The following is a 21,895-nucleotide window of genomic DNA, read 5'->3' as shown; positions in this document are numbered from 1 at the left end:
TTTAGTGTATTTAGTCGCATGAGCATTTAGTGTATTCGCCGTGAAATATATAGTATTTTGTACTGCAACACAATACAGCACTTTCGCTACGCGTAAAGGCACTTATCAAATGATAAAAACAAAATCAAGTAAAATGCTTCAACATACTGCCTAAAGAGGAGTGTTTTCTCCGCAACGCAGCCTGAAAGAACTAGGAGTACTGAGGCTGCACATCGCATCGCTGTACAGAGCATGCGACGGGGCGAAGGATGTCACGTCAAGATCTCGGCGGGTATGGATTCGGAGCCCAGGGGTGCCTCCCTCGCATCCCGCCGAACGCAACACTCGTTTATGAGATCGCTTTGGTAGACTTCACCGAGACGGAGGACGACGGCGGCGCGGACATCGACTCCCGACTAATGCCTACGAACACCCTCTTTGGGGTGAGTCGCATTTAGTGTATTTAGTCGCATGAGCATTTAGTGTATTCGCCGTGAAATATATAGTATTTTGTACTGCAACACAATACAGCACTTTCGCTACGCGTAAAGGCACTTATCAAATGATAAAAACAAAATCAAGTAAAATGCTTCAACATACTGCCTAAAGAGGAGTGTTTTCTCCGCAACGCAGCCAGGCCAGGCTTGGAAACGGGCTTTCAGATCGCTCAAGGTTGCGTAGGAATAGTATAGTTCTAGCGTCTAGGAAAAGCTTTAACAGGTGCGAGGACGGCACGCATAGCGTGGGAAGCTAGCCGCCGGAATAGGCACTTATCAAATGATAAAAACAAAATCAAGTAAAATGCTTCAACATACTGCCTAAAGAGGAGTGTTTTCTCCGCAACGCAGCCTGAAAGAACTAGGAGTACTGAGGCTGCACATCGCATCGCTGTACAGAGCATGCGACGGGGCGAAGGATGTGTCGTCAAGATCTCGGCGGGTATGGATTCGGAGCCCAGGGGTGCCTCCCTCGCATCCCGCCGAACGCAACACTCGTTTATGAGATCGCTTTGGTAGACTTCACCGAGACGGAGGACGACGGCGGCGCGGACATCGACTCCCGACTAATGCCTACGAACACCCTCTTTGGGGTGAGTCGCATTTAGTGTATTTAGTCGCATGAGCATTTAGTGTATTCGCCGTGAAATATATAGTATTTTGTACTGCAACACAATACAGCACTTTCGCTACGCGTAAAGGCACTTATCAAATGATAAAAAAAAAAATCAAGTAAAATGCTTCAACATACTGCCTAAAGAGGAGTGTTTTCCCCGCAACGCAGCCTGAAAGAACTAGGAGTACTGAGGCTGCACATCGCATCGCTGTACAGAGCATGCGACGGGGCGAAGGATGTCACGTCAAGATCTCGGCGGGTATGGATTCGGAGCCCAGGGGTGCCTCCCTCGCATCCCGCCGAACGCAACACTCGTTTATGAGATCGCTTTGGTAGACTTCACCGAGACGGAGGACGACGGCGGCGCGGACATCGACTCCCGACTAATGCCTACGAACACCCTCTTTGGGGTGAGTCGCATTTAGTGTATTTAGTCGCATGAGCATTTAGTGTATTCGCCGTGAAATATATAGTATTTTGTACTGCAACACAATACAGCACTTTCGCTACGCGTAAAGGCACTTATCAAATGATAAAAACAAAATCAAGTAAAATGCTTCAACATACTGCCTAAAGAGGAGTGTTTTCTTCGCAACGCAGCCTGAAAGAACTAGGAGTACTGAGGCTGCACATCGCATCGCTGTGCAGAGCATGCGACGGGGCGAAGGATGTCACGTCAAGATCTCGGCGGGTATGGATTCGGAGCCCAGGGGTGCCTCCCTCGCATCCCGCCGAACGCAACACTCGTTTATGAGATCGCTTTGGTAGACTTCACCGAGACGGAGGACGACGCCAGCGCGGACATCGACTCCCGACTAATGCCTACGAACACCCTCTTTGGGGTGAGTCGCATTTAGTGTATTTAGTCGCATGAGAATTTAGTGTATTCGCCGTGAAATATATAGTATTTTGTACTGCAACACAATACAGCACTTTCGCTACGCGTAAAGGCACTTATCAAATGATAAAAACAAAATCAAGTAAAATGCTTCAACATACTGCCTAAAGAGGAGTGTTTTCTCCGCAACGCAGCCTGAAAGAACTAGGAGTACTGAGGCTGCACATCGCATAGCTGTACAGAGCATGCGACGGTTCGAAGGATGTCACGTCAAGATCTCGGCGGGTATGGATTCGGAGCCCAGGGGTGCCTCCCTCGCATCCCGCCGAACGCAACACTCGTTTATGAGATCGCTTTGGTAGACTTCACCGAGACGGAGGACGACGGCGGCGCGGACATCGACTCCCGACTAATGCCTACGAACACCCTCTTTGGGGTGAGTCGCATTTAGTGTATTTAGTCGCATGAGCATTTAGTGTATTCGCCGTGAAATAAATAGTATTTTGTACTGCAACACAATACAGCACTTTCGCTACGCGTAAAGGCACTTATCAAATGATAAAAACAAAATCAAGTAAAATGCTTCAACATACTGCCTAAAGAGGAGTGTTTTCTCCGCAACGCAGCCAGGCCAGGCTTGGAAACGGGCTTTCAGATCGCTCAAGGTTGCGTAGGAATAGTATAGTTCTAGCGTCTAGGAAAAGCTTTAACAGGTGCGAGGACGGCACGCATAGCGTGGGAAGCTAGCCGCCGGAATAGGCACTTATCAAATGATAAAAACAAAATCAAGTAAAATGCTTCAACATACTGCCTAAAGAGGAGTGTTTTCTCCGCAACGCAGCCTGAAAGAACTAGGAGTACTGAGGCTGCACATCGCATCGCTGTACAGAGCATGCGACGGGGCGAAGGATGTCACGTCAAGATCTCGGCGGGTATGGATTCGGAGCCCAGGGGTGCCTCCCTCGCATCCCGCCGAACGCAACACTCGTTTATGAGATCGCTTTGGTAGACTTCACCGAGACGGAGGACGACGGCGGCGCGGACATCGACTCCCGACTAATGCCTACGAACACCCTCTTTGGGGTGAGTCGCATTTAGTGTATTTAGTCGCATGAGCATTTAGTGTATTCGCCGTGAAATATATAGTATTTTGTACTGCAACACAATACAGCACTTTCGCTACGCGTAAAGGCACTTATGAAATGATAAAAAAAAATCAAGTAAAATGCTTCAACATACTGCCTAAAGAGGAGTGTTTTCCCCGCAACGCAGCCTGAAAGAACTAGGAGTACTGAGGCTGCACATCGCATCGCTGTACAGAGCATGCGACGGGGCGAAGGATGTCACGTCAAGATCTCGGCGGGTATGGATTCGGAGCCCAGGGGTGCCTCCCTCGCATCCCGCCGAACGCAACACTCGTTTATGAGATCGCTTTGGTAGACTTCACCGAGACGGAGGACGACGGCGGCGCGGACATCGACTCCCGACTAATGCCTACGAACACCCTCTTTGGGGTGAGTCGCATTTAGTGTATTTAGTCGCATGAGCATTTAGTGTATTCGCCGTGAAATATATAGTATTTTGTACTGCAACACAATACAGCACTTTCGCTACGCGTAAAGGCACTTATCAAATGATAAAAACAAAATCAAGTAAAATGCTTCAACATACTGCCTAAAGAGGAGTGTTTTCTTCGCAACGCAGCCTGAAAGAACTAGGAGTACTGAGGCTGCACATCGCATCGCTGTGCAGAGCATGCGACGGGGCGAAGGATGTCACGTCAAGATCTCGGCGGGTATGGATTCGGAGCCCAGGGGTGCCTCCCTCGCATCCCGCCGAACGCAACACTCGTTTATGAGATCGCTTTGGTAGACTTCACCGAGACGGAGGACGACGCCAGCGCGGACATCGACTCCCGACTAATGCCTACGAACACCCTCTTTGGGGTGAGTCGCATTTAGTGTATTTAGTCGCATGAGAATTTAGTGTATTCGCCGTGAAATATATAGTATTTTGTACTGCAACACAATACAGCACTTTCGCTACGCGTAAAGGCACTTATCAAATGATAAAAACAAAATCAAGTAAAATGCTTCAACATACTGCCTAAAGAGGAGTGTTTTCTCCGCAACGCAGCCTGAAAGAACTAGGAGTACTGAGGCTGCACATCGCATAGCTGTACAGAGCATGCGACGGTTCGAAGGATGTCACGTCAAGATCTCGGCGGGTATGGATTCGGAGCCCAGGGGTGCCTCCCTCGCATCCCGCCGAACGCAACACTCGTTTATGAGATCGCTTTGGTAGACTTCACCGAGACGGAGGACGACGGCGGCGCGGACATCTACTCCCGACTAATGCCTACGAACACCCTCTTTTGGGTGAGTCGCATTTAGTGTATTTAGTCGCATGAGCATTTAGTGTATTCGCCGTGAAATATATAGTATTTTGTACTGCAACACAATACAGCACTTTCGCTACGCGTAAAGGCACTTATCAAATGATAAAAACAAAATCAAGTAAAATGCTTCAACATACTGCCTAAAGAGGAGTGTTTTCTCCGCAACGCAGCCTGAAAGAACTAGGAGTACTGAGGCTGCACATCGCATCGCTGTACAGAGCATGCGACGGGGCGAAGGATGTCACGTCAAGATCTCGGCGGGTATGGATTCGGAGCCTAGGGGTGCCTCCCTCGCATCCCGCCGAACGCAACACTCGTTTATGAGATCGCTTTGGTAGACTTCACCGAGACGGAGGACGACGGCGGCGCGGACATCGACTCCCGACTAATGCCTACGAACACCCTCTTTGGGGTGAGTCGCATTTAGTGTATTTAGTCGCATGAGCATTTAGTGTATTCGCCGTGAAATATATAGTATTTTGTACTGCAACACAATACAGCACTTTCGCTACGCGTAAAGGCACTTATCAAATGATAAAAACAAAATCAAGTAAAATGCTTCAACATACTGCCTAAAGAGGAGTGTTTTCTCCGCAACGCAGCCTGAAAGAACTAGGAGTACTGAGGCTGCACATCGCATCGCTGTACAGAGCATGCGACGGGGCGAAGGATGTCACGTCAAGATCTCGGCGGGTATGGATTCGGAGCCCAGGGGTGCCTCCCTCGCATCCCGCCGAACGCAACACTCGTTTATGAGATCGCTTTGGTAGACTTCACCGAGACGGAGGACGACGGCGGCGCGGACATCGACTCCCGACTAATGCCTACGAACACCCTCTTTGGGGTGAGTCGCATTTAGTGTATTTAGTCGCATGAGCATTTAGTGCATTCGCCGTGAAATATATAGTATTTTGTACTGCAACACAACACAGCACTTTCGCTACGCGTAAAGGCACTTATCAAATGATAAAAACAAAATCAAGTAAAATGCTTCAACGTACTGCCTAAAGAGGAGTGTTTTCTCCGCAACGCAGCCTGAAAGAACTAGGAGTACTGAGGCTGCACATCGCATCGCTGTACAGAGCATGCGACGGGGCGAAGGATGTCACGTCAAGATTTCGGCGGGTATGGATTCGGAGCCCAGGGGTGCCTCCCTCGCATCCCGCCGAACGCAACACTCGTTTATGAGATCGCTTTGGTAGACTTCACCGAGACGGAGGACGACGGCGGCGCGGACATCGACTCCCGACTAATGCCTACGAACACCCTCTTTGGGGTGAGTCGCATTTAGTGTATTTAGTCGCATGAGCATTTAGTGTATTCGCCGTGAAATATATAGTATTTTGTACTGCAACACAATACAGCACTTTCGCTACGCGTAAAGGCACTTATCAAATGATAAAAACAAAATCACGTAAAATGCTTCAATATACTGCCTAAAGAGGAGTGTTTTCTCCGCAACGCAGCCTGAAAGAACTAGGAGTACTGAGGCTGCACATCGCATCGCTGTACAGAGCATGCGACGGGGCGAAGGATGTCACGTCAAGATCTCGGCGGGTATGGATTCGGAGCCCAGGGGTGCCTCCCTCGCATCCCGCCGAACGCAACACTCGTTTATGAGATCGCTTTGGTAGACTTCACCGAGACGGAGGACGACGGCGGCGCGGACATCGACTCCCGACTAATGCCTACGAACACCCTCTTTGGGGTGAGTCGCATTTAGTGTATTTAGTCGCATAAGCATTTAGTGTATTCGCCGTGAAATATATAGTATTTTGTACTGCAACACAATACAGCACTTTCGCTACGCGTAAAGGCACTTATCAAATGATAAAAACAAAATCAAGTAAAATGCTTCAACATACTGCCTAAAGAGGAGTGTTTTCTCCGCAACGCAGCCTGAAAGTACTAGGAGTACTGGGGCTGCACATCGCATCGCTGTACAGAGCATGCGACGGGGCGAAGGATGTCACGTCAAGATCTCGGTGGGTATGGATTAGGAGCCCAGGGGTGCCTCCCTCGCATCCCGCCGAACGCAACACTCGTTTATTAGATCGCTTTGGTAGACTTCACCGAGGCGGAGGACGACGGCGGCGCGGACATCGACTCCCGACTGATGCCTACGAACACCCTCTTTGGGGTGAGTCGCATTTAGTGTATTTAGTCGCATGAGCATTTAGTGTATTCGCCGTGAAATATATAGTATTTTGTACTGCAACAGAATATTTCGCTACGCGTAAGGGCACTTATCAAATGATAAAAACAAAATCAAGTAAAATGCTTCAACATACTGCCTAAAGAGGAGTGTTTTCTCCGCAACGCAGCCTGAAAGAACTAGGAGTACTGGGGCTGCACATCGCATCGCTGTACAGAGCATGCGACGGGGCGAAGGATGTCACGTCAAGATCTCGGCGGGTATGGATTCGGAGCCCAGGGGTGCCTCCCTCGCATCCCGCCGAACGCAACACTCGTTTATGAGATCGCTTTGGTAGACTTCACCGAGACGGAGGACGACGGCGGCGCGGACATCGACTCCCGACTAATGCCTACGAACACCCTCTTTGGGGTGAGTCGCATTTAGTGTATTTAGTCGCATGAGCATTTAGTGTATTCGCCGTGAAATATATAGTATTTTGTACTGCAACACAATACAGCACTTTCGCTACGCGTAAAGGCACTTATCAAATGATAAAAACAAAATCAAGTAAAATGCTTCAACATACTGCCTAAAGAGGAGTGTTTTCTCCGCAACGCAGCCTGAAAGAACTAGGAGTACTGGGGCTGCACATCGCATCGCTGTAGAGAGCATGCGACGGGGCGAAGGATGTCACGTCAAGATCTCGGTGGGTATGGATTCGGAGCCCAGGGGTGCCTCCCTCGCATCCCGCCGAACGCAACACTCGTTTATGAGATCGCTTTGGTAGACTTCACCGAGACGGAGGACGACGGCGGCGCGGACATCGACTCCCGACTAATGCCTACGAACACCCTCTTTGGGGTGAGTCGCATTTAGTGTATTTAGTCGCATGAGCATTTAGTGTATTCGCCGTGAAATATATAGTATTTTGTACTGCAACACAATACAGCACTTTCGCTACGCGTAAAGGCACTTATCAAATGATAAAAACAAAATCAAGTAAAATGCTTCAACATACTGCCTAAAGAGGAGTGTTTTCTCCGCAACGCATCCTGAAAGAACTAGGAGTACTGAGGCTGCACATCGCATCGCTGTACAGAGCATGCGACGGGGCGAAGGATGTCACGTCAAGATCTCGGCGGGTATGGATTCGGAGCCCAGGGGTGCCTCCCTCGCATCCCGCCGAACGCAACACTCGTTTATGAGATCGCTTTGGTAGACTTCACCGAGACGGAGGACGACGGCGGCGCGGACATCGACTCCCGACTAATGCCTATTAACACCCTCTTTGGGGTGAGTCGCATTTAGTGTATTTAGTCGCATGAGCATTTAGTGTATTCGCCGTGAAGTATGTAGTATTTTGTACTGCAACACAATACAGCACTTTCGCTACGCGTAAAGGTACTTATCAAATGATAAAAACAAAATCAAGTAAAATCCTTCAACATACTGCCTAAAGAGGAGTGTTTTCTCCGCAACGCAGCCTGAAAGTACTAGGAGTACTGGGGCTGCACATCGCATCGCTTTACAGAGCATGCTACGGGGCGAAGGATGTCACGTCAAGATCTCGGCGGGTATGGATTCGGAGCCCAGGGGTGCCTCCCTCGCATCCCGCCGAACGCAACACTCGTTTATGAGATCGCTTTGGTAGACTTCACCGAGACGGAGGACGACGGCGGCGCGGACATCGACTCCCGACTAATGCCTACGAACACCCTCTTTGGGGTGAGTCGCATTTAGTGTATTTAGTCGCATGAGCATTTAGTGTATTCGCGGTGAAATATATAGCATTTTGTACTGCAACACAATACAGCACTTTCGCTACGCGTAAAGGCACTTATCAAATGATAAAAACAAAATCAAGTAAAATGCTTCAACATACTGCCTAAAGAGGAGTGTTTTCTCCGCAACGCAGCCTGAAAGAACTAGGAGTACTGGGGCTGCACATCGCATCGCTGTACAGAGCATGCGACGGGGCGAAGGATGTCACGTCAAGATCTCGGCGGGTATGGATTCGGAGCCCAGGGGTGCCTCCCTCGCATCCCGCCGAACGCAACACTCGTTTATGAGATCGCTTTGGTAGACTTCACCGAGACGGAGGGCGACGGCGGCGCGGACATCGACTCCCGACTAATGCCTACGAACACCCTCTTTGGGGTGAGTCGCATTTAGTGTATTTAGTCGCATGAGCATTTAGTGTATTCGCGGTGAAATATATAGCATTTTGTACTGCAACACAATACAGCACTTTCGCTACGCGTAAAGGCACTTATCAAATGATAAAAACAAAATCAAGCAAAATGCTTCAACATACTGCCTAAAGAGGAGTGTTTTCTCCGCAACGCAGCCTGAAAGAACTAGGAGTAGTGGGGCTGCACATCGCATCGCTGTACAGAGCATGCGACGGGGCGAAGGATGTCACGTCAAGATCTCTGCGGGTATGGATTCGGAGCCCAGGGGTGCCTCCCTCGCATCCCGCCGAACGCAACACTCGTTTATGAGATCGCTTTGGTAGACTTCACCGAGACGGAGGACGACGGCGGCGCGGTCATCGACTCCCGACTAATGCCTACGAACAGCCTCTTTGGGGTGAGTAGCATTTAGTGTATTTAGTCGCATGAGCATTTAGTGTATTCGCCGTGAAATATATAGTATTTTGTACTGCAACACAATACAGCACTTTCGCTACGCGTAAAGGCACTTATCAAATGATAAAAACAAAATCAAGTAAAATGCTTCAACATACTGCCTAAAGAGGATTGTTTTCTCCGCAACGCAGCCTGAAAGAACTAGGAGTACTGGGGCTGCACATCGCATCGCTGTACAGAGCATGCGACGGGGCGAAGGATGTCACGTCAAGATCTCGGCGGGTATGGATTCGGAGCCCAGGGGTGCCTCCCTCGCATCCCGCCGAACGCAACACTCGTTTATGAGATCGCTTTGGTAGACTTCACCGAGACGGAGGACGACGGCGGCGCGGACATCGACTCCCGACTAATGCCTACGAACACCCTCTTTGGGGTGAGTCGCATTTAGTGTATTTAGTCGCATGAGCATTTAGTGTATTCGCGGTGAACTATATAGCATTTTGTACTGCAACACAATACAGCACTTTCGCTACGCGTAAAGGCACTTATCAAATGATAAAAACAAAATCAAGTAAAATGCTTCAACATACTGCCTAAAGAGGAGTGTTTTCTCCGCAACGCAGCCTGAAAGAACTAGGAGTACTGGGGCTGCACATCGCATCGCTGTACAGAGCATGCGACGGGGCGAAGGATGTCACGTCAAGATCTCTGCGGGTATGGATTCGGAGCCCAGGGGTGCCTCCCTCGCATCCCGCCGAACGCAACACTCGTTTATGAGATCGCTTTGGTAGACTTCACCGAGACGGAGGACGACGGCGGCGCGGTCATCGACTCCCGACTAATGCCTACGAACAGCCTCTTTGGGGTGAGTAGCATTTAGTGTATTTAGTCGCATGAGCATTTAATGTATTCGCCGTGAAATATATAGTATTTTGTACTGCAACACAATACAGCACTTTCGCTACGCGTAAAGGCACTTATCAAATGATAAAAACAAAATCAAGTAAAATGCTTCAACATACTGCCTAAAGAGGATTGTTTTCTCCGCAACGCAGCCTGAAAGAACTAGGAGTACTGGGGCTGCACATCGCATCGCTGTACAGAGCATGCGGCGCGGCGAAGGATGTCACGCCAAGATCTCGGCGGGTATGGATTCGGAGCCCAGGGGTGCCTCCCTCGCATCCCGCCGAACGCAACACTCGTTTATGAGATCGCTTTGGTAGACTTCACCGAGACGGAGGACGACGGCGGCGCGGACATCGACTCCCGACTAATGCCTACGAACACCCTCTTTGGGGTGAGTCGCATTTAGTGTATTTAGTCGCATGAGCATTTAGTGTATTCGCGGTGAAATATATAGCATTTTGTACTGCAACACAATACAGCACTTTCGCTACGCGTAAAGGTACTTATCAAATGATAAAAACAAAATCAAGTAAAATCCTTCAACATACTGCCTAAAGAGGAGTGTTTTCTCCGCAACGCAGCCTGAAAGTACTAGGAGTACTGGGGCTGCACATCGCATCGCTTTACAGAGCATGCGACGGGGCGAAGGATGTCACGTCAAGATCTCGGCGGGTATGGATTCGGAGCCCAGGGGTGCCTCCCTCGCATCCCGCCGAACGCAACACTCGTTTATGAGATCGCTTTGGTAGACTTCACCGAGACGGAGGACGACGGCGGCGCGGACATCGACTCCCGACTAATGCCTACGAACACCCTCTTTGGGGTGAGTCGCATTTAGTGTATTTAGTCGCATGAGCATTTAGTGTATTCGCGGTGAAATATATAGCATTTTGTACTGCAACACAATACAGCACTTTCGCTACGCGTAAAGGCACTTATCAAATGATAAAAACAAAATCAAGTAAAATGCTTCAACATACTGCCTAAAGAGGAGTGTTTTCTCCGCAACGCAGCCTGAAAGAACTAGGAGTACTGGGGCTGCACATCGCATCGCTGTACAGAGCATGCGACGGGGCGAAGGATGTCACGTCAAGATCTCTGCGGGTATGGATTCGGAGCCCAGGGGTGCCTCCCTCGCATCCCGCCGAACGCAACACTCGTTTATGAGATCGCTTTGGTAGACTTCACCGAGACGGAGGACGACGGCGGCGCGGTCATCGACTCCCGACTAATGCCTACGAACAGCCTCTTTGGGGTGAGTAGCATTTAGTGTATTTAGTCGCATGAGCATTTAGTGTATTCGCCGTGAAATATATAGTATTTTGTACTGCAACACAATACAGCACTTTCGCTACGCGTAAAGGCACTTATCAAATGATAAAAACAAAATCAAGTAAAATGCTTCAACATACTGCCTAAAGAGGATTGTTTTCTCCGCAACGCAGCCTGAAAGAACTAGGAGTACTGGGGCTGCACATCGCATCGCTGTACAGAGCATGCGACGGGGCGAAGGATGTCACGTCAAGATCTCGGCGGGTATGGATTCGGAGCCCAGGGGTGCCTCCCTCGCATCCCGCCGAACGCAACACTCGTTTATGAGATCGCTTTGGTAGACTTCACCGAGACGGAGGACGACGGCGGCGCGGACATCGACTCCCGACTAATGCCTACGAACACCCTCTTTGGGGTGAGTCGCATTTAGTGTATTTAGTCGCATGAGCATTTAGTGTATTCGCGGTGAAATATATAGCATTTTGTACTGCAACACAATACAGCACTTTCGCTACGCGTAAAGGCACTTATCAAATGATAAAAACAAAATCAAGTAAAATGCTTCAACATACTGCCTAAAGAGGAGTGTTTTCTCCGCAACGCAGCCTGAAAGAACTAGGAGTACTGGGGCTGCACATCGCATCGCTGTACAGAGCATGCGACGGGGCGAAGGATGTCACGTCAAGATCTCTGCGGGTATGGATTCGGAGCCCAGGGGTGCCTCCCTCGCATCCCGCCGAACGCAACACTCGTTTATGAGATCGCTTTGGTAGACTTCACCGAGACGGAGGACGACGGCGGCGCGGTCATCGACTCCCGACTAATGCCTACGAACAGCCTCTTTGGGGTGAGTAGCATTTAGTGTATTTAGTCGCATGAGCATTTAATGTATTCGCCGTGAAATATATAGTATTTTGTACTGCAACACAATACAGCACTTTCGCTACGCGTAAAGGCACTTATCAAATGATAAAAACAAAATCAAGTAAAATGCTTCAACATACTGCCTAAAGAGGATTGTTTTCTCCGCAACGCAGCCTGAAAGAACTAGGAGTACTGGGGCTGCACATCGCATCGCTGTACAGAGCATGCGACGCGGCGAAGGATGTCACGCCAAGATCTCGGCGGGTATGGATTCGGAGCCCAGGGGTGCCTCCCTCGCATCCCGCCGAACGCAACACTCGTTTATGAGATCGCTTTGGTAGACTTCACCGAGACGGAGGACGACGGCGGCGCGGACATCGACTCCCGACTAATGCCTACGAACACCCTCTTTGGGGTGAGTCGACAGCTTGCTGTCGCGTTGTATGGCGCCGGTTGCTTGGTAGTGCCGTCCTCATGGAGTGTGGAAATGGTGTTCCCCAAATCGTGCACGGTACTACGACTAATTCTTGAGTATGAAAAGGACGTTCCTGAGGATGAGTTCCTGAGTTCCTGAGTTCCTAATTTCTGAGTATGAAAGGCACATTAATGCTTGGAGTAGCGTCTTAACGTCTCCGCGTTAATTCACGGAGTAGCGAGAAACTGCAAGCAGTACTGCTAGAGATGTCGACGCGTCAGTTCGAAAAAGCCCTCGTCATGCATCCCTCACAAAAAAGGCCAGTTTGTGATTTCATTGTGCTCCGTCAAATGTGAGCCGTAGTGCGGCGTAGGCCCGCTTCACAATAGTCTGTCTGCAGAGCCACCGCATGTCAGAAACGCGATGCACGCCACAGTCACGTATCCGTGCCTTGATCGGGTTTCGTGTTGAGGTGTACGCCCTTTACCTAAGGCGCTAATACGCCTATGGAGTTCCTTCGCTATGCTCGCTGGGGAACATGCGGCATGCAAAAATAGATGTAGGGCTGCCAGACAACGGCCTCAGAAAAGCATCTGAGGTTGTAGCAAAACGGGTGGTGCAGGACAATCAAGGCAGCACGCAAAGTGCAACGGGAGAATCGAAAATCTGGAACGAGCGTGGCCAAAGGCCAAGGAGGCCAAAGCGGACCGGGGCTTTGTTCGCATGGCGAACAGCTGAACGGTCCAGGTTCTTGCTTTGGTGCCCCCTCGCTTTTTCTTGGTGTCTTGGAGGCGCCACCAGAGTGTCCTAAATAGTGGCGCGTCGCTTACGCATTGTACTTACGCAAATGCGAATGAGCGCGCGCTTTATGGCACGTACATGACGTCTTTAGACGAAGACTCTTCCCTAAGGCGCCGATACGCGGCTGCAGTAGGCTTTCCATCCCTCCCGTGCGGCGGCACTACAGTCGCCGCCTCTACTCAAAACAGAATGACAATTACGCGCTATCCCGTCCGTACAACGCCACGTAGAATATCTATACATATGTAATCCCAGCCTAAGATCACTAGTGGGAGCCGTTGCTCAAGCGCTGATTGCACAGCCCAGCATGGCGTCGCCTCTTCCTTTTTTTTTTAACACCGTGCGCATTGCACTCGAAAATGTGGTGACATAGTCGCATTAGCCCGCATTGCCGATAGGTGCTGTGTCCTTTGGACGGCCTTCAGCGACGGCTTCTTCTGGTCTCCTTCCGACGCAGATCTGTTTTCGGAAACAACGCAACGGCAACCGTATCTACGCGGCCGGCAACGTCCCCGCTGCGGAAAGTTGCTACGCGGCGGCCGCAAAGTTCCTGGAGTCGGCGCCGGTTTCGACCGATGATAGGAACAACAACAAAAGGCGCAGGCTGCTCGTTAAGCTTTATTCAAATCGAGCACAGTGCGCCTTGCGCATGCACAATTCCAAGCTGGTACGTACGGGTTGACATGTGCTTGCCAAGCGGGCCGCGCGATTTATCCAAACGGGCTGATACAGTTAGTGGCAGAGCTGGCGCTTTATCTGGCGCGCTCTTCCCGCGACAGCGCGGCGCCTTGGTGTTAAGGGAGCGTCCGCTAACTGGTGGTTGATGCGTTGTGGAAAAAGTACGCGCTCACAAACTCCTGCGGAGCGTGTTTGAGGGCGCTGCTTTTTGATGCGCGCGCACGGTTAGTCGTGGGATATTTTTTTTTTATTTTTCTCGGGCTGCTATCAGGCGGAAAAAATGAACGGACAAAAAGTAAATGGCTGAAGACATAAACAGTTTTAAGTTTCTTTCAATTTTCTGCAAATTATTCATTGATAGCATGGTATTCAGAGCAGTAGTTAAATATTAGATAAATGCAATTTATTAATGGATTGAATGGTATCGAAAAAAATTTCTTGGCGGCTGCTCTACTCGAATGTGAACAATATGCACTTGGTCAAAAACGCGATGCATAATAGCTTTGACGTCCTGCATACATATGAGGATTTCGTGCTTATCGCGCTGACGCAACTCGGCGTGCCTTGACGTTTGTTGGGTCCAGCAGCAGGGCACGCCGGGAGGTCATGACGGCCTGAACGACGTTGGGGAGGACCTTAGAGGTATTCAAGGGGTCATCGAGCTGGATTCACACGGTATAGATCGAATAAATTTCTCCCCGCGAACTAGCACCGCGTAACCCGATCACCACGCGTTGGCACAGTGCATGATCCGCAAGCTGCGTTCCTTCTTTATCCAACGCGGGAACCGATGCACCTGAGCAGCATTTGCAGCCCGCAAACATTGGCGACGCCGGCTCAAGCGTCGTCAATGAGGCGTCGCCGAGGCGACGCCTCATTTCACCTTGAAAGGCGGAGCATTGATTGAGACAGCAAATTATTAGACAGCTATAGGCTGTAATCTGAGTTGTTCTATCAGCTATATAAACTGCTGTAAATATGCGCTTACTAACTAAATTAACAACGACAGTGTCACGGGCGCACAGGCAAACACGAACACACGTCACTGGATGACCGCGGACACTTGCTCTCAGAACGCTGGTGTGATGATCGGCAGCAGCATCGAGTGAATTCCCTTTCGGGTTGCCTCTCGCTTCAAAGCGCAATAGGCGCGCGAGAATACAGCGCAAAGGAAGCCACCATCTCGGTTCGCCTAGCCTTCGAACCCAGCTCAGATTACCTGCAACAGCCGCGGCCGGTGTAGAAGCGGAGACGCATACTACCCTGACCCCCCCCCCCTCTCCCCTTCCAGCGCGCGCAGATGTCCCCGCTTCCTCTCCTTGCGCACGCAAAAAGCCGCCGAGCACCCTCCCCGCCTTCCTGACTTGAGCGCGCGAGAATACGTGGTCGCACCAAGCCACCATCCTTATCGGCTCAACCTCGCAAGCTTTCCCTCGTACCTACAACACACGGCGCGCCGCCGTGATCTTATCGCACTTGTACTTCATACGGAACCTCACAGCGACGACAATTCTCCTGGAGTGTCCGTATAATTGCTATCGCAATAAAATAAACGGCGTTTTAACTATTCAGCACAAATTTTATAGCGATGCCTTTTTCCTGTCCTATTCCTTTTTTTTTTTCGCCAGTGGTCAGAGCGACGCTCCGTTCGCTTTAGATCAGTGATCAGCTATTCATGAACTGTGGACAAACGTGACTAATTAACCGTGAGCCGGAAATAATTAGCACGCAAATAAGTTGCTCAAGCATCGCAGTTAGAAGTTTCTTATGATTTTTCCTACCTTCTCAATTGATACCTTGACAATGTGACACTAGTGATCCCGTTAGATTATTATAATTTATATTTGGTTATGCTAGGTTAGGGTGAACTTATTGTCAACAAAAAGTTACTAGCGGCAACTTCAGTCAACAGTGAAAGATATGTACTTAGTTTCCTTCACGTAATGATCCATCTCTTGTTCTTTTTTTATGTTAATGCATGGCAGCTAGGACATTCTGTGTATATTGGCCCACTGTCATGACGGTGAAGAATGAGACACTGTCAAAGACGTGACATCAGTATCACCCAAAAGGTGAAGCATCGATTGCGATAGCAAATTAGTAGACATACGACGGCAATAGGAAGTAAGGATAGTAATTTTATGGGCAGTATGGACTCATGCATTTTCGCTTACTAAATTAACAAGAATGCTGTCGCGCGCGCGCGGACAAACAGAAACACCTCATTCGGTAAGCGCTGATATTCGCTGTCAAAACGCTGTTGTCAGGAAGAGCAGCAGCGAGCGAGTTGTCCTTTGCGCGCTGCCTCTCGCTTCAACGTGGCCTATGCGGCGAGAACACAGCGCAGACGAAGCTATTAGCCCTCGGCGCACCTATAGACTCTGCACTCATGGCACATCGCTCTCAAGATAGAGCCCACGCGGCCACGCTCAGCCGCGCCATACGCAGCCGCCGCCGGAGTAGAACTCTCCCCCCCCCCCCCCCTCCTGTTGCCTTGCGCGCGGTGGGAGACTGCGCGCTCCCCGCCTTCCTTCCTTGCTCGCGCGATATCGAGCCACCACCCTCGGCCCACCCTCGCAATCTATCTCCACATCTACAGCATAGGCGAGCAGCAAGATGTTATTGCACTTGGACTTTCTGCATCGCCGGCAAAAATGCGCCTGGACTGTGCATATAATTGCTATCGCAATAAAAGCGAACGCTTTATTGGGCGCCCCTGATTGCTCACAAAAACAAGCAACACTCGGAGCAAAACGAAACGGCGAGCACGTAATTGTGGGTATCTGATCTACGGCTCAGACGCGTCGGCTATTTATGCGTCATTCATCATACATTCCAGCGTAATCGCTACTGCACGCGTACGTTCTAGAATGTACACCGCTATTCGAGTAGTTCATGAAATGTGATAGACAAGGCTCCCGCGTTACAGAATTCGAGATAGTTCCGATACATGAAGACGCCTCCTGCTTTGAGCGATGAGGTTGTAACAGTTGTAAACGGGTGAAAAACTGCCGCTGGAAAACGATTAACACGCGTGTCATTCTGCATTTATTACCATGCTGTGTAGGGACCAACAAAAAGCAGCATACACGCGAGGCATTCTCTTAACGGAGTCTACTTGAGTGGCACAAATTTTTTCTGCACTCTTTTGCTTTATATATTCAGTAGTGTTTATGCCTTCACTGAAGGTAAAGCAGCCTATAGTACAACCCACGCCACGCAGCGCCATGGTTGTTAAGGTGAACTAACAGGTACAGGCAGCGGCTCGACATGATGGGAAGCTGATGAAAGTTGTGCAGATTGCTCCGAACTCTATTTTTCTGCCACGTTTACTTTACGTTTTGCTCCATAGTGCGAGCGTTCGTCGTATATTGACCTTGGTCTCTTGGTCCTGTCCATGTGCCTCACATGTCTCAACAACAGGACTTCGGACGTGCTGGATTTCAAAGAGGCGTTTCGGAGCTTGTCCATCGAACAGGCCGTGGAACCGGTCACCAGGAGCCTGATTCGACAGGCGTTGGAAGCGCTCACTACGGCAAAGCCAGGCACCGAACTGTCTTTCGTAAATATCTTCAGCCGAGAAGACTTCGCTTACATCAACATGGTGTGTTGGGACCTAAGGCTTCCGTGCTGACGTCCAGGGAGGCCTCAAAGCGCGCCGCCCTTTGTTGTGAGATCGCTCCCCCCTTTGCACAGCCGGATTTGTGTACCACAGGCACCGGCTCCACCAGCAGTACATGGCAGCCGCGGTGAGTCTAAATAAAACCGGCCGCCAAAAAGTGTCGTTTGTGTCCCCACGCGTATACTGAACGCTTATGTCATGGAGAAATAGTGAAGCATTTCAGTATGTAACTCCAACTTAACCAGAGGGATAACAAACCAATTGACGATCACGTTCGAGGATGCACGCCACCCTGCTTGGTTAAATTAGCAGGGGGTTAAATTCGATGTTTCGAATACGAAGGGAATTTGGTGCACCAGCTATTCGTATTGGAAAATTAGCTATTCTGTATTTTCGAATATAGAAACCAAATATTTCGCAACAATGGACTGCAAGAAGTCGGGTTACAGAGCTCCGCCTGCTAAGACATCGCCACCTCTATTTTTCTGGCTAAGCAAAGTGTCACGAATGACCAAAATTGAAGCGAAGGGGGGAGTTTTCGAAGCAATGCCGAAAAGAATTGAGTAATGCAAGTTTTGTTTTTGGTTTCGCGTTGGACGTCTATAGACTACCGGCGAGTTTTGTTTGTTGCCGGCAATGTACTGTTTCTTGCAGTGTATAGTCATGTAGTTTTATTATTTTCTTTCTTCCGCTATACAACCAGTGCAGTTTTCTTTGAAACGTGTCATTTTACGTGTCTACGGCACAGAAGTCCTTCGGCAGTTTTTCTTTTCTTTTCCCACAACTACTTCAACCACCATTTATTTAGCGTTCTCGAGAAGCGTTCATTTTGACAGGCTATTCATGGAGTCCTGTTACTGACGATTAGTGATCTTCTGATTAAAGTTAATTCTAAATGACCGTGATAGTTGGCTGTTCTTTTTTCACTAGTCTGTACAAGCATGGTACACAACTATACTGAAATAAGCATTTCTGCTCCAAATATATGCGGCTGCGTTCGCCTCGATTCGGTGTTTGATACTTACTATTCGTATTATAGGACATCTTTATATTTGCTGAAACATAGCAGAAGGGCACGGAACCAAAGAACCTAACTTAACCTATACCAACATAATTCGACACTTTGTCAAGGGTACTAGTAAAATATACCTCGAAGGAAGTCAGCTACAGCGGTTTGGCATAATGGAGATCAATCCGCTTCGACGATTTTCATCATCATCGGCAGCAGCCTATTTTACTAACAATTATTCAAACCCAAACTGGGTGTACTGATGAGCTGATTGGTCGGTTTGCCTCTGTATGATTTATGCCCACTATGGAGGATCCGACAATTTTTTTAGGGGATGAAAATAAAGAAAGGAAAATAGCAAATACGTAAGAATTTAGCAAGAAAATCGTACTGAATTTTCTCAAGATTTTCTCAAAGGCTGCGCAGTCATCCCTGAGGCAATGTTTGTCTTTGACAGTGCCCGCGACAATTCTGTCTTGGGAGTCTCTGATAGAGGAGGACAATATCAGATTCGCTATTCAAAAGTTTCGAATGTTCGCACAGCCCTTGTTGTGTATATACCGCCAAGTACTCGATGTTCTTGAAAAGATAGCGCTGTCTGCTGTGCGATGCGTCGTGGTAAGCGAGTTCAGAGGATAGGACGAATCACTGGTCTGCTGTTTCGCTCACTGGTCTTATTTTTCGGCTATTAATGCGTGATGGGCACGTTGTAGTACATTTTCCGTCGTGAAATTGTATTTGCTCAGGCTTGAACGTTAAAATAAAAAAATAAACTGCCACGGTTACAAGATTTCATCGCATAAGTCCAAGCACACAAACACTTATACAAAAGGAATCTCAGCACCTCAAGTTGCGTTTATAAACCCACATGAAACATTACATTAGAAAGATAAATAAGAAATAGGTCGATTAAAAAGAGATTATGAAGCTTACACTTTCCAATTCTTTACTTCGCAATCAAGTTCATACACGCCACACACGATACCACGTCTATTAAGAATGCTCCACACACATGCTACATACTATGTAATCCGTACCCCAACAACCAATATGTGAGCTGGTCCAAAATATTGCTACGTTTATGAAACACTGTTCACATAGTTCAGTGCACAGTCTATTTTCTGCGATGTGAACGCGCACACCTCATAATCACTGCTGCTGGTCAAGAAGCCGACTCTGGTACCCTTTCTCTTCCGCGTGTATATCACTATAATTAACTAGAGCGCCCAAGACGTTGGTGCTGACGTCGCACATGATTGATGTCCCACGCGATCCTCTGGCGTTGCATGTCGTTTTGACGTGCGTGGTCATTCAAGACGGACGCCTCCTGTCCGTGTGACCGGAACCAGGACGGTTAGACAATCTAATATTGCATTATTACTACATTAACGTGTGGCTAGCGCAACAAGCGAGTACACACAATACATTCAAAACGGTACTCCGAAATAAAGACAAAATAAGCAGAACGTGTCACTCGTCCGGTAGCGAAGTGTAGTCAAACAGTTCAAACAGCACTGCGATATAGTTGAATGCGCAAGTAAGAAATAATGAGCACAGCACGCAAAAAAAAAAAACGACTTCGGAAGTGACAAAATAAGAAATAGCGCTCTTAGAAAAAGCGGAAGCGTGCCTATAGTGAAGGCATTGCTCCCAAAACAAGCAGGCTAAACGTCGACTGGCCGCCATGTTAGCGCCGAGGTTTCGTGGCGTCTCCTAGTAGAGGACGTGGGGTCGTATCTGGCGGCACTGCTCGGCACGTGTTGACGCTGCCAGCGAGAAGCCGTCGAGCGCGATCTCGACCGTGTCGTTGCCCAGGCCGTGGAACTCGGGCCACTCGGCGCCTTCGTGCAACTGAGGCAGTGCCCTGCAAGGTCCCCGGAACAAGTAGCACGCATTGCGTTTCATGAGCCAAAGTCCGGTTGTATGCGATGAGACACACGAGAAACGCTGAGTTCGCGTTACACGATACCATTATACATACGTACAGTCTATCAATAGACCGCAGTGCATTTTTCGGTATTAATGTAAGTTTATGTAGGTTTGTGCTACTGAGTGCTACTTCGTTGACATAGAGATGAAGCGCAGGGCCATGCCACGCAGCCATGCCACCACTTGTTCATCGTGGCGCTTGTTTGTTATCGTCTGTAGCGGTCTTCCCGACACGCCAATGACTCTGGAATACTTCTGACCGCCTAATCTGCGCCGAATCCTTGTACAAGGGCGTTTCCACGTTGTATCCATAACCGAACGCGGCCGCCAGAGCCGAAAGTATCGAGCCCGTGGCCTCGTGTTCAGCGCACTGCTGCTGCAGATATGACATGCGCGAAACACGAGCACCTCAGTGTTATGGACGCACCCATCCTTTACGAACGTGGCCACAAGCTTTATGAGCCGGCGGCTGAGGTCCTGCTCCTGCGGCGTTCCCAGTCCTCGGCGGAGCGGCACCCCGAACACGAAGTCCAGGTCCTCGTACTGCGCCGGAAACGAATCGCTCCAGTCGCTGAAGCTCGGCTTGTGGACGAATACGTACACGCGGTTATTGCCCGAAGACAGGTGCTCTGCAGGTACTGTACTGGGCACGAGGACAGCACGTTGCCTGCACACGCCGAAGGGGCCGCTTCAAGGGCGCTCCAGAAAGTTTCGGCGCTCTTCTGGGAAAACGCAGAGAACAACGTCTTCCGCGCGTGCGCCTTACTCCGAAGGTCCATGATGGCAAGGTGAAATCCTGCACGTTCCCCTCGGTCCTCTTCATTCACTGCGCGCTTGACGCACATAAGCCGCTTCCAGCATGCTTTTCCCGGCCGCTATACTTTATATATATATCGGTTGCCCGCTGTGGTTACCGGGGCAACGAACTTGGAGCTGATGCGCGTGACAAAGCTTGCTACGCCGTTAACGCGAGTCGTTTCATATGTTTTACTTTGCGAGACTCGCTTACCAAGCAGCTGCTTGAAGTGCGACAGCGCCCAGGTGCGGTTGTCCCGCTGGTCGGCGTTGGTGTAAAGCGCGATGAGCCGCGCCACGTCCACCACGCCGTACGTGGCCAGCGATTCGCCAAGATTGATGGGCTTCCGGAGGCTCATGTAGACCTCGGCCAGCACAACGCCCTCGCCGGAGACTGCCCAGCAGCACCTATTTCGAGTGGATCGCGTCCGACAGCAACTGGCTCGGATACCCCGCCCGCTGTTAGTACACGTACACGTGCAAAAGAGATGAGACCACTTGAAAACTTTTCTTCCTCACCTATAGTTTAGAGGCACTGTCTCAGCTCCTAT

General features: G+C 49.6%; 1 protein-coding gene across 1 annotated transcript in view; it reads left to right on the top strand.

Annotated features, from left to right (window-relative positions):
* Positions 1-12,669, top strand: part of LOC142566275 (uncharacterized) — a 99,821-nt gene extending 87,152 nt beyond the window's left edge. Inside the window, exon 4 of the mRNA XM_075677197.1 lies at positions 12,523-12,669. Within this exon, the coding sequence (XP_075533312.1) occupies positions 12,523-12,669 (147 nt within the window). The remainder of the gene's footprint in view (positions 1-12,522) is intronic.
* The last annotated feature ends 9,226 nt before the right edge of the window (positions 12,670-21,895 follow it).

Source organism: Dermacentor variabilis, chromosome 1 (genome assembly GCF_050947875.1).
Source record: "Dermacentor variabilis isolate Ectoservices chromosome 1, ASM5094787v1, whole genome shotgun sequence".
Classification (NCBI taxonomy): domain Eukaryota; kingdom Metazoa; phylum Arthropoda; class Arachnida; order Ixodida; family Ixodidae; genus Dermacentor; species Dermacentor variabilis.
This window is presented reverse-complemented; position numbering and strand designations above follow the sequence as displayed.